Source organism: Schistocerca nitens, chromosome 9 (genome assembly GCF_023898315.1).
Source record: "Schistocerca nitens isolate TAMUIC-IGC-003100 chromosome 9, iqSchNite1.1, whole genome shotgun sequence".
NCBI lineage: Eukaryota > Metazoa > Arthropoda > Insecta > Orthoptera > Acrididae > Schistocerca > Schistocerca nitens.
The window spans coordinates 268,052,566-268,064,846 of NC_064622.1; the positions used below are offsets into that span (position 1 = coordinate 268,052,566).

At 42.3% G+C, this 12,281-nt stretch overlaps 1 protein-coding gene across 1 annotated transcript in view; it reads right to left on the bottom strand.

Annotated features, from left to right (window-relative positions):
• LOC126202907 (codanin-1) overlaps positions 1–12,281 on the bottom strand; it is a 185,846-nt gene that overhangs the window by 128,007 nt on the left and 45,558 nt on the right. The window contains exon 4 of the mRNA XM_049936987.1: positions 5,137–6,047. Coding sequence (XP_049792944.1) covers positions 5,137–6,047 — 911 coding nt within the window. The remainder of the gene's footprint in view (positions 1–5,136; positions 6,048–12,281) is intronic.

Here is a 12,281-nt window from a genome sequence, read left to right on the forward strand (position 1 = left end):
AGGATAAGGTACGGAAAATCTGTTTGAGTACTGTGACACGTGAAAATTCCCCAAAATAGGAACAACGCCGTAATTATTGCACTTTACAGGAAAGAAGACAGATGATACATGAAAAACTATACAGCTATCAGCCATCTTTCTATAATGTATAACATATTCATAAAAATAATCAGCAACCACACAGTAAAAGAAAAGACACTTTATTTTGATCAGGCAAAGAAAAAGCTAGATTTAGAAGTAGGTATAGAAAAATGGAGCATTTGTAAGTCACAAATAAAATTTTAGAATGGAGCAATGAATATAAGTTGCTGGTTAAATAGCACTTACACTATTGGCAGTTTCTCTGTGGCATGCAGTTGTTGGAAAACCAAGACAGTCAATCACGAATCAGCTGCAGGTGGCCAATGAGAATGTCATTCCTCATTTCTAAGATTTTAAAATTAAATTACGAACAGTGTTCACTGCAATAAATTATTTATTGGCAATGGTAGCTGGTTTCAGTCAAAATATGACCATCTTCAGATCACATACACTGAAATATAAGTATAAAATGGATTTAGAGGGAAGTCTGATAATAACAATAAAATATAAAATACAGAATGCATAAAACACCTTAAACAAAGAAATTATACCCACGATGGCAGGCGGTGACAATGAACAAAGCACATATCGTGAATCCACAAATGTCAACTGCTGGGGGGAGCAACGGAGTTGTTGCTTGAGTGCATCACAGTCCACATGCCATGAACCACATTATGTCTGTAATAGTCAATCAGGCATACAGGAGGTTAAACAGTTATTGTAATATCATGTACACAGAATAGTTATACAAAAGTTAATAAAACATGAATAAATAAATACATTACATTATATAAAATAGTGAGTATAAAATGCATTTTGTCAATATGTGATAAAAATATCTACAAAAGACACAATCAATGATAATCGGCTATGAGAACATAGATTGCCATCTGTGAGGATTTGTTAAGAGCTCGTAGATTGTATGCCACCAAACACAGAGATTGAGTGGCAAAGGTTCCCGTGGAGATCGTTTGTAAGTATCGATATGCACTATCCAGTGAAAAATGATTTTAGAGCTGTGACAGTGACTGGATATGAAAGTGTACTGGCATGCAGGCAGGCAGGCATGTAGACGTGTGTCAGATATTGCAGACTGCTTGAAGATCGTAGTGCAGGCAAAAATATGCTTTACATCCAGTTTCTGTCATATCTTTGAAATCGTCTTCCATTGGATAGTGTATATCGATACTTCCACACTGTTTCCATGGGGACCATCAGCTTCACTCAAGCTCAATTTTTGCTAGCATGCAATCTACAAGGTTTCTACAAATCCCCACAAATGGTAATCTACATTCTCACAGCCAATTATCATTGGCTGTATCTCTTACATATATTTTTATCTTACACTGACAAAATGCTTTTTATGGTTGATATTTTGTATAATGTAATGTAGTTATTTCTTTATTTGTTATTAACTTCTCTATAACTGTTCTGGGTATGCCTTATTGTAATAACAGTTTTGCTTCTTATATGCCTGACTGGCTATTACTGATGTAAAGCAGTACGTTTACTCAAGCAACAACTCGTTTACTTACTTCAGCAGTTGTTCGTGGATCCATGAGGTATCATGCTCCATTCACCATTGCCATCATGGGTATAATTTCTTCATTTAACATTATTACATATTATGTATTTTATTATTATTATTATTATTATTATCAGACTTTCTTCCAGACCCATTCTATACTTAAATTTCAGTGTATACGGTCTGAAGATCATCACATTTTGACTGAAACTGGTTACCATTGTCAATAAATATTTTATTGTGGTCAACCCTGTATCTAATTTAATTTTAAAATACACTATAAGGAATTATCTGAAAGGAACAGAAATCAGTAGCTGTAACATACATGTACAGACACACAAATGATTAAAATTTCAGAAAAGTTGGACGATTTATTCAAGAGAAAGAGCTTCACAAATTGAGCAACTCAATAATGCGTTGGTCCACTTCTGCCCTTCTGTAAGCAGTTATTTGGCTTCATATTGACACAGTTGTTGGATGTCCTCCTGAGGGATATCATGCCAAATGTTGCCCAATTTGCCTGTTAGTTCATTAAAATCCTAAGCTGGTTGAAGGGCCCTGCCCATAATCCTCCAAACATTCTCAAACTAGGAGAGATCCAGCGATCTTGCTGGCCAAAGTTGGATTCGCCAAGCACAAAGACAAGCAGTAGAATCTCTTTCCATTGGTGGATGGGCATTATCTTGCTGAAATGTAAGTCCAGGATGGCTTGCCATGACAGGTAACATAATAATGGGACACAGAATATCACCACCATACAAGAACAACAACAACAACAACAACAGAATAACGTTACTGTGGGCAGGGTTTATATCATATGCATTTCTGCCACAAGGCGTTTACAGTGCAACTCAGTGGCAGTTCCGTGCTGCCTGTGTTGTCGATCTAGGTTGTTCTGTTCATCTGCAGTGATTGTTTTTGCTTGCACTATTTTGTTCTTGTTTCATTTTTTATAATGGTAAGTTTAAGTCAACAACATGCAGCTGTGAAATTTTGTTTTTTGCTTGGTAAAAATACTTCTGAAACTGTTTTAGTATTGAAAGCAGCTTACCAAGATGAAGCTAAGGGTAAAACTCAAGTGTAGGAGTAATATGCTCGATTAAAAATGGCGACATGTCAATTGATGACAAACATTGTCCTGGACATCCATCAACAGCCCGAATCAACGAAAATATTGAAAAAATTCGAGAGCTTGTGCTCACAGACTACCAAAAGCCAGTTGATCAACTGCCAGAGATTAGTGGTTTATGTTGGAGCTCAGTACAGACAATTTTAATGAAAGGTTTGGGAATGGAAAGGCTTGCTGCCATGTTTGTTTGTTGGGTTCTGATTGACAATCAAAAGAAACATTGAGTTGAAACATGTCGCGCTTTGAAGAACAGCCCGAAACTGATCCAGATTTTCTGTCAAAGGTGATGAGTAATGGTGCAGTGGTTAAGACCCAGAAACAAAGCAACATCAAAACAATGCTGATTTTCTTTTTTGATGCCAAGGGTGTAGTTCATTCAGAGCTGTGGTCAGACTGTCAATCAAACCTTTTATTTGGAAATTTTAAGATGATTTTGCAACAGTGTTTGCAAAAAGACGCGATTTGTGGCAGATGGGAGACTGGTTCTTCCACCACGACAACACACCTGCACACACAGCCATCGCTCTTAAGACAGTTAATGGCTAAAAATTGCATGGTTCTGCTGCCCCAAGCACCTTACTCACGTGACCTGGCTGTGTGTGATTTTTTCTCATTTCCACAATGAAAAGGGGCATGAAAGGACACTGATTTAACAACACTGAAGAAGCCTAGGAAAAAACGAGGGAGAAACTGTCAGCCATTTCTAGAGATTACTACAATAAGTGTTTTGAACAGTGAAAGCACCAGTGGGACAAACATATTAGTTGTAATTGAGTGTATTTTTCTGTAAACGATTTGAAAATATATAGCTTTTAAATATTTTACCCCTCCACCCCCCATATCACTGTCCTGTAAGGGTGCAGCGAATGACAGTCAGCATCCCAGACAATCACTACTGGTTTTCAGGCCATAATGTGTGTGACAGTCTGATTGGTTTCCCACCACTATCTCCGGACGCATCTTCACTGGTCATCAGGGCTCAATTTCAAGCAGAACTTATCACTGGAGATAATTCTACTCCAGTCAATGAGATTTCAGGCCAAAGACGTGTCTGAAGTCATGTCGGCCAGCAATCAGATATCAACTTGACCGTTGCCTGCCATATGACCTGACAATCAGGAGTTATGGTCTGAGGGTGCCATTTCCCTTTTGTTGTCATCCACATCACTCTTACAGCACAGCAGCACATCAACAATTTTCTACACATTTTGTTACGCTCCGTGACTGTCTTCCTGGACTTACATTTCAGCAAGATAACATCTGTTGGCAAATGGCAAAAACTTTTTATGGCTTGTTTCTGTGCTTGCCAAACCCTACCTTAGCCAGCAAAGTCAACGGATCTCTTCTCAATTGAGCATGTTTGGAGCACATGGGTATGGCCCTCCAACTAGATCAGGATTTTAATGATCTAATGCACTAATCGGACAGAATTTGCCATGATATCTCTCAAGAGGACATCCAACAACTCTGTCAATCACCATGAAGCCAAATCGCCTTGCATAAGGGCCAGAGGTGGACCAACACATTATTGACTTTCTCAATTTGTGAAGCTCCTTTCCTTGAATAAATCATCCAATTTTTCTAAAACTGTAATGATTTCTTTGTCTGTGCATGTACTTCACATCTAATGATTTCTGTTCCATTTGGATAATTCCCTCAGGGAGCACAGGTTTTGAGACCACCGATATGCTCCACAAGAAATGTTCTCAGCAATTAGGAACCAAAGAGCACAGCTGTGAGTAAAATGAGCAGCAATATTTATACAAAAGCACATTAGTAAATTGAAGTAAACTCTCAATTCTACAGATTCTAAAAATTTTGTCAGAATAGTGGAACATTCAGAATTGGAGGAGTATTAAGGCAAGGAGATTTCATATCAGCTGAACTTTTTTTAGCAGCACTAGAGGAATTTTTTGATCTCCAAACTGTGGTTTAGCTTTACAAGTAGATGGACGATTGGTCAAGGAAGATCTTCTCTGAATTCCAACAGGCAAGAAAAAACTGACATGATGATCTAATTAAAAGTGGTTATATGACATTAAAAAGACACACAGCAAAACACTGCTGAATATTGCATTGCAAGGCAAGTTTGGAAGAGACCTTTTTCCAGTTGTGCTTGTCAACTGATTGCTGCTGCTGATGAATATATGTTCATTGTGATGGCAACTATGGTTTGCTAAAATAAACATGTACAAATGCTGACGAATATGTGATGGACTAAGCACCAAATTGCAAGGACTTACCAAACAGTTGACAACAAATCTTGGGACTTTCACATTACAGAATGTTTGTCTGCTTTTGTTCATGTATACAAGCACCCCATATTTCTAAATTCAATACTTGTAAGTACATAACAGTAGGAAATAATTTTCATTTTGATATTCTTACATTAGATACTTACATCAGTTTCTGGGACTCGGCACGTGGTGAGCAACTGTGAACGAAATAAACGTGCTAGATGAATATAATTTGATGGATCCCTGTGCAATGCGAGAAGTGATCGAATCCTAGCTCCAAGAGCTACACTGAATGACCAGTTACGCTGGTTGTGTTCAGCTTCCCACACCTGCCACATTTCATAAAATGCATCACGCTGTTTCCGGAAGGCATAGAATGCCTGATCAGTGGGAAAGTTACCTCTGCTGTCTTCATCTGGCCGATAAGTGACATTGCCAACTGATGATTGCAGATTTTCTGGGGTCTTCAGTTTCTCCTCCAAGTCTCTTTCCTGTAACTTCCTCTGCAAATGCTGATGAAGATCAGGTGAAAATAGTTCTAATGCTTTATTAGAAACAAGTAACTGGAGTGTCGCGCAGTCTAAAAGTCCCAGAACCAGTCGCAACTTATCAAGTACCGACACTGCAAAAAATACACAATTGTGCACAGTGCCAAAGTAACCAACACACTTTTCTTCACCTGTTCTCTCCTCTGCAACAAGCAGTGATGTAATGAAGTGCATCTCGGCAGTGACATTTGGAAGTAGTCCAGAGTTGAACAGCTGGCTATACACAGTGGACATAGAAAGAAGCTGTTCATGACAAGTAACTTGATCTGGTTGGGGAAGGACAGGGTTCAACCTTTGCACTGACTGTGGTGACACTGAGGCAGGGAAAAACTCTTCTCTCCCTCCATCATCATCACAGTTCTTCAGTGACACCTGTTTCTTCTGTCTTTCTTGCCGCAGCAGGTCACGTTCTTGTTGGAAACTTGTGCTGGAAGGCTGAGGCTTCTCTAAAACTTGAACTTCTCTGAAAGGTGTGCTAGGTTCAATGGGTCGCTTGATAACTCCAAAGCCTCCGACATCATCCCCTCCTGAAATAATTTTAAACTCCTTTACAAAATGATAGTGTAATAAAACAATGCTACAATACGATACAAACAGTTCAGCAAATAAATTACAACTCACACTGTTAACAAAAGCTCTCATATTTTTCATTGTTAAACTAAACAATGCCATGAAGATATTAAAAAAAATGTCATTAATTGCTTGAAAAATGTAACTGAAACAACTGACAATGAGGAACTTAAAGTATTTTGGAAATCAATCAATAATGATGACGATGATGATGATAAGATTTCTTCAGCCACCCAACACTAAGGACTTTCAAACCCATTTTAAAATATTATGAGACAATTTGGTTAAAAAAAATTAAACAGTAACAATTCCCACACAGTGAAAAATCAATCCATATATACAGCTGATTTTAAAATTTGTGGTATAGGAAAAATTGATATAATAGCAAATGTGGTATCGATAACTACAATGCTACAGCGTAGGTGCAAGTTCTTAAGTTGGCACTACGACAGACACCAACGACAGCGCCCTCTAGCTGGCGCTGTGCAGCTCTACGAGCTCCGCTCCAGATTCAGACCATTTGATCAAGAGCAGACAGCTGGGACACTTCGCTTCAGCTTCACTTCATATAGAGAATTTGCACTACTTACGACGGGTCTAAGACTTCGCACCTACATGCTCATCGTTACCAAAAGTTACATATATGTCATTGGCTAATATTCTCTATTAAATGTGCTTTTACGTAAAAAGTTGTACCGAGAGATTTTCACCTTTTCCTGCTCCTACTCACTTCCTGCATTTGGCCTACCCTTCAGTTTACAGGAGCAGACCCACGCACTGCCTTCCAAGCGGGATACAAAAGCTGGCGACGAACAGGGACTAAAATTTTTTTCCTCTATCATTTCCTTTTTTGCTCGATACTGCTTTAGTTTTTTTGTGATATCCCCATGTTACTGAGTGACTGTATCTAAGTGCTCCCACCTTTCGCTATATAGACTTTCATTTGTGTAAACCATGGCTTCGCCACAGGAACAGGCTGTGCTGTCTGATCTTGTACGTTTTCAGGCACAGCAAATGACGCAGCTGCTTGCTGCCATTAATGGACTAGTCACACTACAAACTGCAGCTACTTTGGCGCCTCCGACGCCACCGCCTGTACCAACGCCATCGCTGACAGCGCCACCATTTCGTGCCTTCAATCCTGATGTTGAACGCTGGCCACAATACATCGCCCAGCTCGAGGCACACATCGCAGCATACAACATATCAGGTACAGAGCGGCTTGCTTTTTTCATTGCCAATGCAGGTGTTGTGTTATACCGTGTGCTCATCAAGTTGTTTCCAACCACCCGCCCAGAAACTAAAACTTATGATGAAGTGATTGATGCTTTGAACTCCCACTTCTGTGACAGTGTAAATGTGGTAGCTGCACGCTACAAATTCTTTTGCCACCGGTGTGGCCCTACTCAGTCCAATAAATCTTGGTTCGCGGACCTTCAGGTACTAACTTCTGATTGTGACTTTTAATTGCTCATGTGGACGCTCATATGCGGATATAATGATTAAAGACGCTATTGCAAAGAATGTAGCGGATCACTGCATCCGCAAGCAGATCCTCAGGTTTAAAAACCTGTCTTTGCAGGAAGTAGTGGACTTGCTAGACAGACAAAATACATTAGACATGGCTACTTCCGTGTTCGAAGTAACCCCGGGTGTGTGTACTGTTAGCAAGGCACAACACGTGGCCTCCCGCCCGGCCCCAGCATGGCCAGCCACACCGCGCCACTCACGAGCAAGTAAACAGGTTTCAAACCAGGCATCTACTCAGACACTGGAATCATGTCGGAACTGCTTTCGTGCCCACCCATGGGACATTTGCCCATCCTGTCAAGCACAGTGTAATTTTTGTAATAAGAAAGGACACATGCAAGCTGTGTGTAGTAAGAGAAACTCTAATTCACAACTTGTCTCCCATTCGCATGACTCGAGTGGGTGTCACCGCAACAGCAACTGCCAAGATCATGATTCACATCAGCCTATGGACGTTAATGCCGTTTATTCCAAGCCTTCTGTTTCATGTGCTTCTCCAGCTCGGTGTGTGAATCAAGTTTTGCCAGACACTTCCTCTCACATTCAGCACGATGCGAGGAAACTTGTTGTGACTTTGCACATTTGTGGACGTTCTGTTCGCATGCAGCAGGACACTGGTGCGTCAGTTTCTTTACCGAACAAATCAATGTATGACTGCTTGGTTCGCCCCCGCTTCATCGTTCGCATTCCACACTGATTGCATTTACTGGACAGGAAATCTCAATGCTCAGCGTGTGTAGTTTGCTAGCCACGTATGGTGCAACAACCCGTACAGTGTCTTTCCATGTGCTCCACTCTAGTGATGCTACAAACATTTTTGGCATGGACGCATTTGAACTTTTTGGCCTCACGTTTCAGGAAAATGTACTTTGCATCAACTTTAGTGACCATGCAGACAGTGTTGCTGCACTATGCGATGACTTTGTTGAACTCTTATCTGCTGGCCTTGGTTGTGCCAAGGACTATGCAGTGCATGTTGTAGCTAAAGATAATGCCGTGCCTGTTTCCCGTCGCGCACACCCAGTACCACACACACTGCGCAATGTCGTAGCTGCTGAAGTTACGCATTTGCAAAACAGTGGTGTTATTGAACCTGTTTCTGCTTCACCATGAGCTTCGCCTATAGTGTGTGTGAAGAAACCAAACGGTCGTCTCCGTATTTGTGCTGACTAAGTCTACAGTAAATCCCCAGACAGTGGTAGCTACGTTTCCCTTACCGCGTCCTGAAGACATTTTTGATAAGCTTGGTGCAGGAAAATTCTTTCCCACGATTGACTTGCGGGACACATACTTTCAGATTCCGCTCGACAAACAGTCACAGCGCTATTTTGTGATCAACACCCACCTTGGACTGTTTCGTCGCCTTCCGTTCAGTTGTGCTTCAGCTCCTGCTATTTTTCAGTCTTACTTGCAGCAGTTGTGTGCCACTGTCCCTGGTTGTTCCAATTATCTGGATGATATAATTGTATCAGGTCGCACCCCTGACGAACATTTGCTGAATTTGCGTGCCTTATTTACTGTACTTTTGCAAGCAGGACTAAAGTGTAAGAGAGACAAGTGCAAATTTTTTCAAACTGAGATTCAGTATTTAGGACATATGATTAACGGACAGAGTATCCACCCCTCACCGTCACATCTCAGTGCGATTAGAGACTTGCCAGCGCCCAGGAACTTGAAAGAACTTCAGTCTGTGTTGGGCAAAATTACATATTATATTCGGTTTATAACTCACTCGATCACTTTTGTGTCCAAGTTGCTCAATTCTGCTCAGCAAAACTATTCTCAAATCGAGAAAGTAGCTTTAGCTATTGTCTATTGAGTGACAAAGTTTCATGATTTCTTTGTACGGTCGAAAGTTCTATTTTGTAACTGACCATAAGCCTTTGACGTCGTCGTTCTACCCGTCAAAGCCAGTTCCAGCCTGTACTGCGCAAAAGTTGCAATGTTGGTCTTTGTTTTTGTCTAACTACAATTACGAAATCTTGTTTCAGTCTACGGCCCAGCATGGCAACGCTGATGCTTTGTCTCGTCTGCCTATCGGTACATACGAAGTGTTTGATTCTTCCGAATTGTCCTGCATGTTTATTGATTCACAAGATAAGGAATTCGCTGATGGTTTTCTGGTGGATTTTCATCGCATTGCTTTTCTGCTGATTCTTTTGCAGTATCTTCATACTCAATGGCCTCCATCTGCTATGCGGATTCATGATCCACTTGTTTGACGTTACTTTGCGCAATGCAATGTCACAACTTATTTGTACACCATGGTGTTATTTTGTAACGAACTGACAATGATCAGTCTCGTGTGGTTGTACCTTGTTCATTGCAGTCGGAAATCCTCCGTTTACTGCACGCTGGTCACAGGGGTATAGTGTGGATGAAACAATTAGCGTGTCGTCACTGCACTTTATTCGGCATTGATAAAGAAATTCAGAATTTGCTTGCTAACTGTCGCTCTTGCGTGGAGCATCAATCTGCTCCCCACCAATGCTTCTTGGCGTGGCCGACTCCTACTGCGGCTTGGCAGCGCGTTCATATTGATTTTGCGGGTCCTTTCTGGGACATCCACTGGTTCATAGTCATTGATGTGTACAGCAAACTTTCCGTTTGTTGTACCAATGTCTTCTACTACATCTGCGAGTACTGTTTGGGATTTGACGTCTATTTTTTGCATTGAGGGCCTTCCTGAAGTTATTGTCTCCGACAATGGCCCCCAATTCGTGTCCTCAGAGTTTGAAGCATTCTATGCTGCTAATGGCATTCGCCATCTGACCTCAGCCCCGTTCCACCCCCAGTCGAACGGCGAGGCTGGACGCTTTGTGCATACGTTTAAATCGCAGATGAGCACGTTGCGCGCCACGCACTCTCGTGAGTGTGCGCTCTCGACTTTCCTTGCTTCATATCACTCCCAGCCGCGCAGCACCCGTTCCCCAGTGGACTTGCTACAATGGGCGTGCCCATTGGTCGTTCCTGCAGCTATTGCACTCACCGCCGCGAGCTCCCGCTGCTTCGCAGTGTTCTGGATTGGCACCGCATGATTTGGTGTTCTATCGCGTTTTCTCTGGCAGGCAGCACTGGGAGCAGCAGCGCGTTCTTCGCCAGCTTGTCCGCGCCTTAGTTGTCATTTCTGGTCCCTCCGGCACTGTCAATCGACACACGAATCAGATCCGTTTGTGCCGTCCTCGGTTTTCTGCCACTGGTTATTTTTCAGCAGAATTGGGAGCTTAGTGGCTTCCGCCGCCTCAGCCCGCGACTCCTCGGAGAGCGCCTCCACCACTCGCGCCTCCACCGCACGCGCGCCTGCTGTCGTTGCCACTGCCAGTCCGGTTACCTGCACCAGATGGGCGCATCGCGCCGCCGCCACGGCCCCACCTCCGGCCGTCGTCACCGCCGCCGTGTTCCTCCGCGGTGCCAGAACCGATGGACGCTGACGCTTTCGTCACCGCCGCCGTCACCTATGGAGGTCGTTGCTCCGTCTCCTTATCCGAGCTTACCCACTGGCGGTGTGCGGCCTGAGCAGGTTTTCCAAGGGGCGTTTTCCTCACCCCCTCATGAGCAATTCGGGGTCGTGGGTGGACAGCGCGCCCCTGCAGTTCTGCTGTCCGCCCCCTCAACTGCGCCGCCCCTGGGTCCCTCCACCCGCCGTCAGAAGCCATACTCAACGACGGTTTGTCGTTTCAAGGGGAAGGGATGTGGTATCGATAGCTACGATGCCGTGGCATAGGTGCAAGTTCTTAAGTTGGAACTATGATAAGACACCGACAACAGCGCCCTCTAGGCGGCGCTATGGAGCTCCAGATTCAGCCTATTCGATCAAGAGCAGACAGCCGGGACACTTCGCTTCAGCTTCACTTCATATAGAGAATTTGCACTACTTATGACGGGTCTAAGGCTTCGCACCTACATGCTCATCGTTACCGAAAGTTACATATATGTCATTGGCTAATATTCTCTATTAAATGTACTTTTATGAAAGAAGTTGTACCGAGAGATTTTCACCTTTTCCTCCTCCTACTCACTTCCTGCATTCAGCCTACCCTTCAGTTTACAGGAGCAGACCCATGCGCCGCCTTCCAGTTGGGGTACAAAAGTGAATCAACAGATTAAAAATGACTGAGCCAAAAAGCTTTAATCTAAATGTTAGGCTGCAGTCTGGATAACAGATGAAATTTTAAAATTTTTGGCCAACAAGTTTCATGGTCAGAAATCAAAGAAACAATTGTGTTGTACTAAAAGGAGCTAAAATTCTTAGTGAAGAAGTGCTAACATACACTTTCCATGACTGAAAATAAAGGAACACTGGAACCTGAAAGAACAACACTATACCTCTTGTAGTGCATACAAAAAATTAGCATAAGTGACATCGTAAGAGTACAAACTAATTTCAAATAATTGGACAATTTCATTAGGTTATATTTCACTAAACCTGTACTTGAATTCATGACCTTATCACCATACAAAGTGGTGTAGTTGGGTTTCTAATTCCTGGTTTCACGTCAAGTAAATCTGCAATTATTATTAATGTCCCCATATACATAAAAAAAGGTAAGAAAATATACTCTCAAATTTATCGGAAACCTCTCCCTCTCCCAATAAGTTCTGTCGATCTTTGTGCATTGTTACACTCCACCTTCTCAATTTTTATATAGGCTCATATTTAA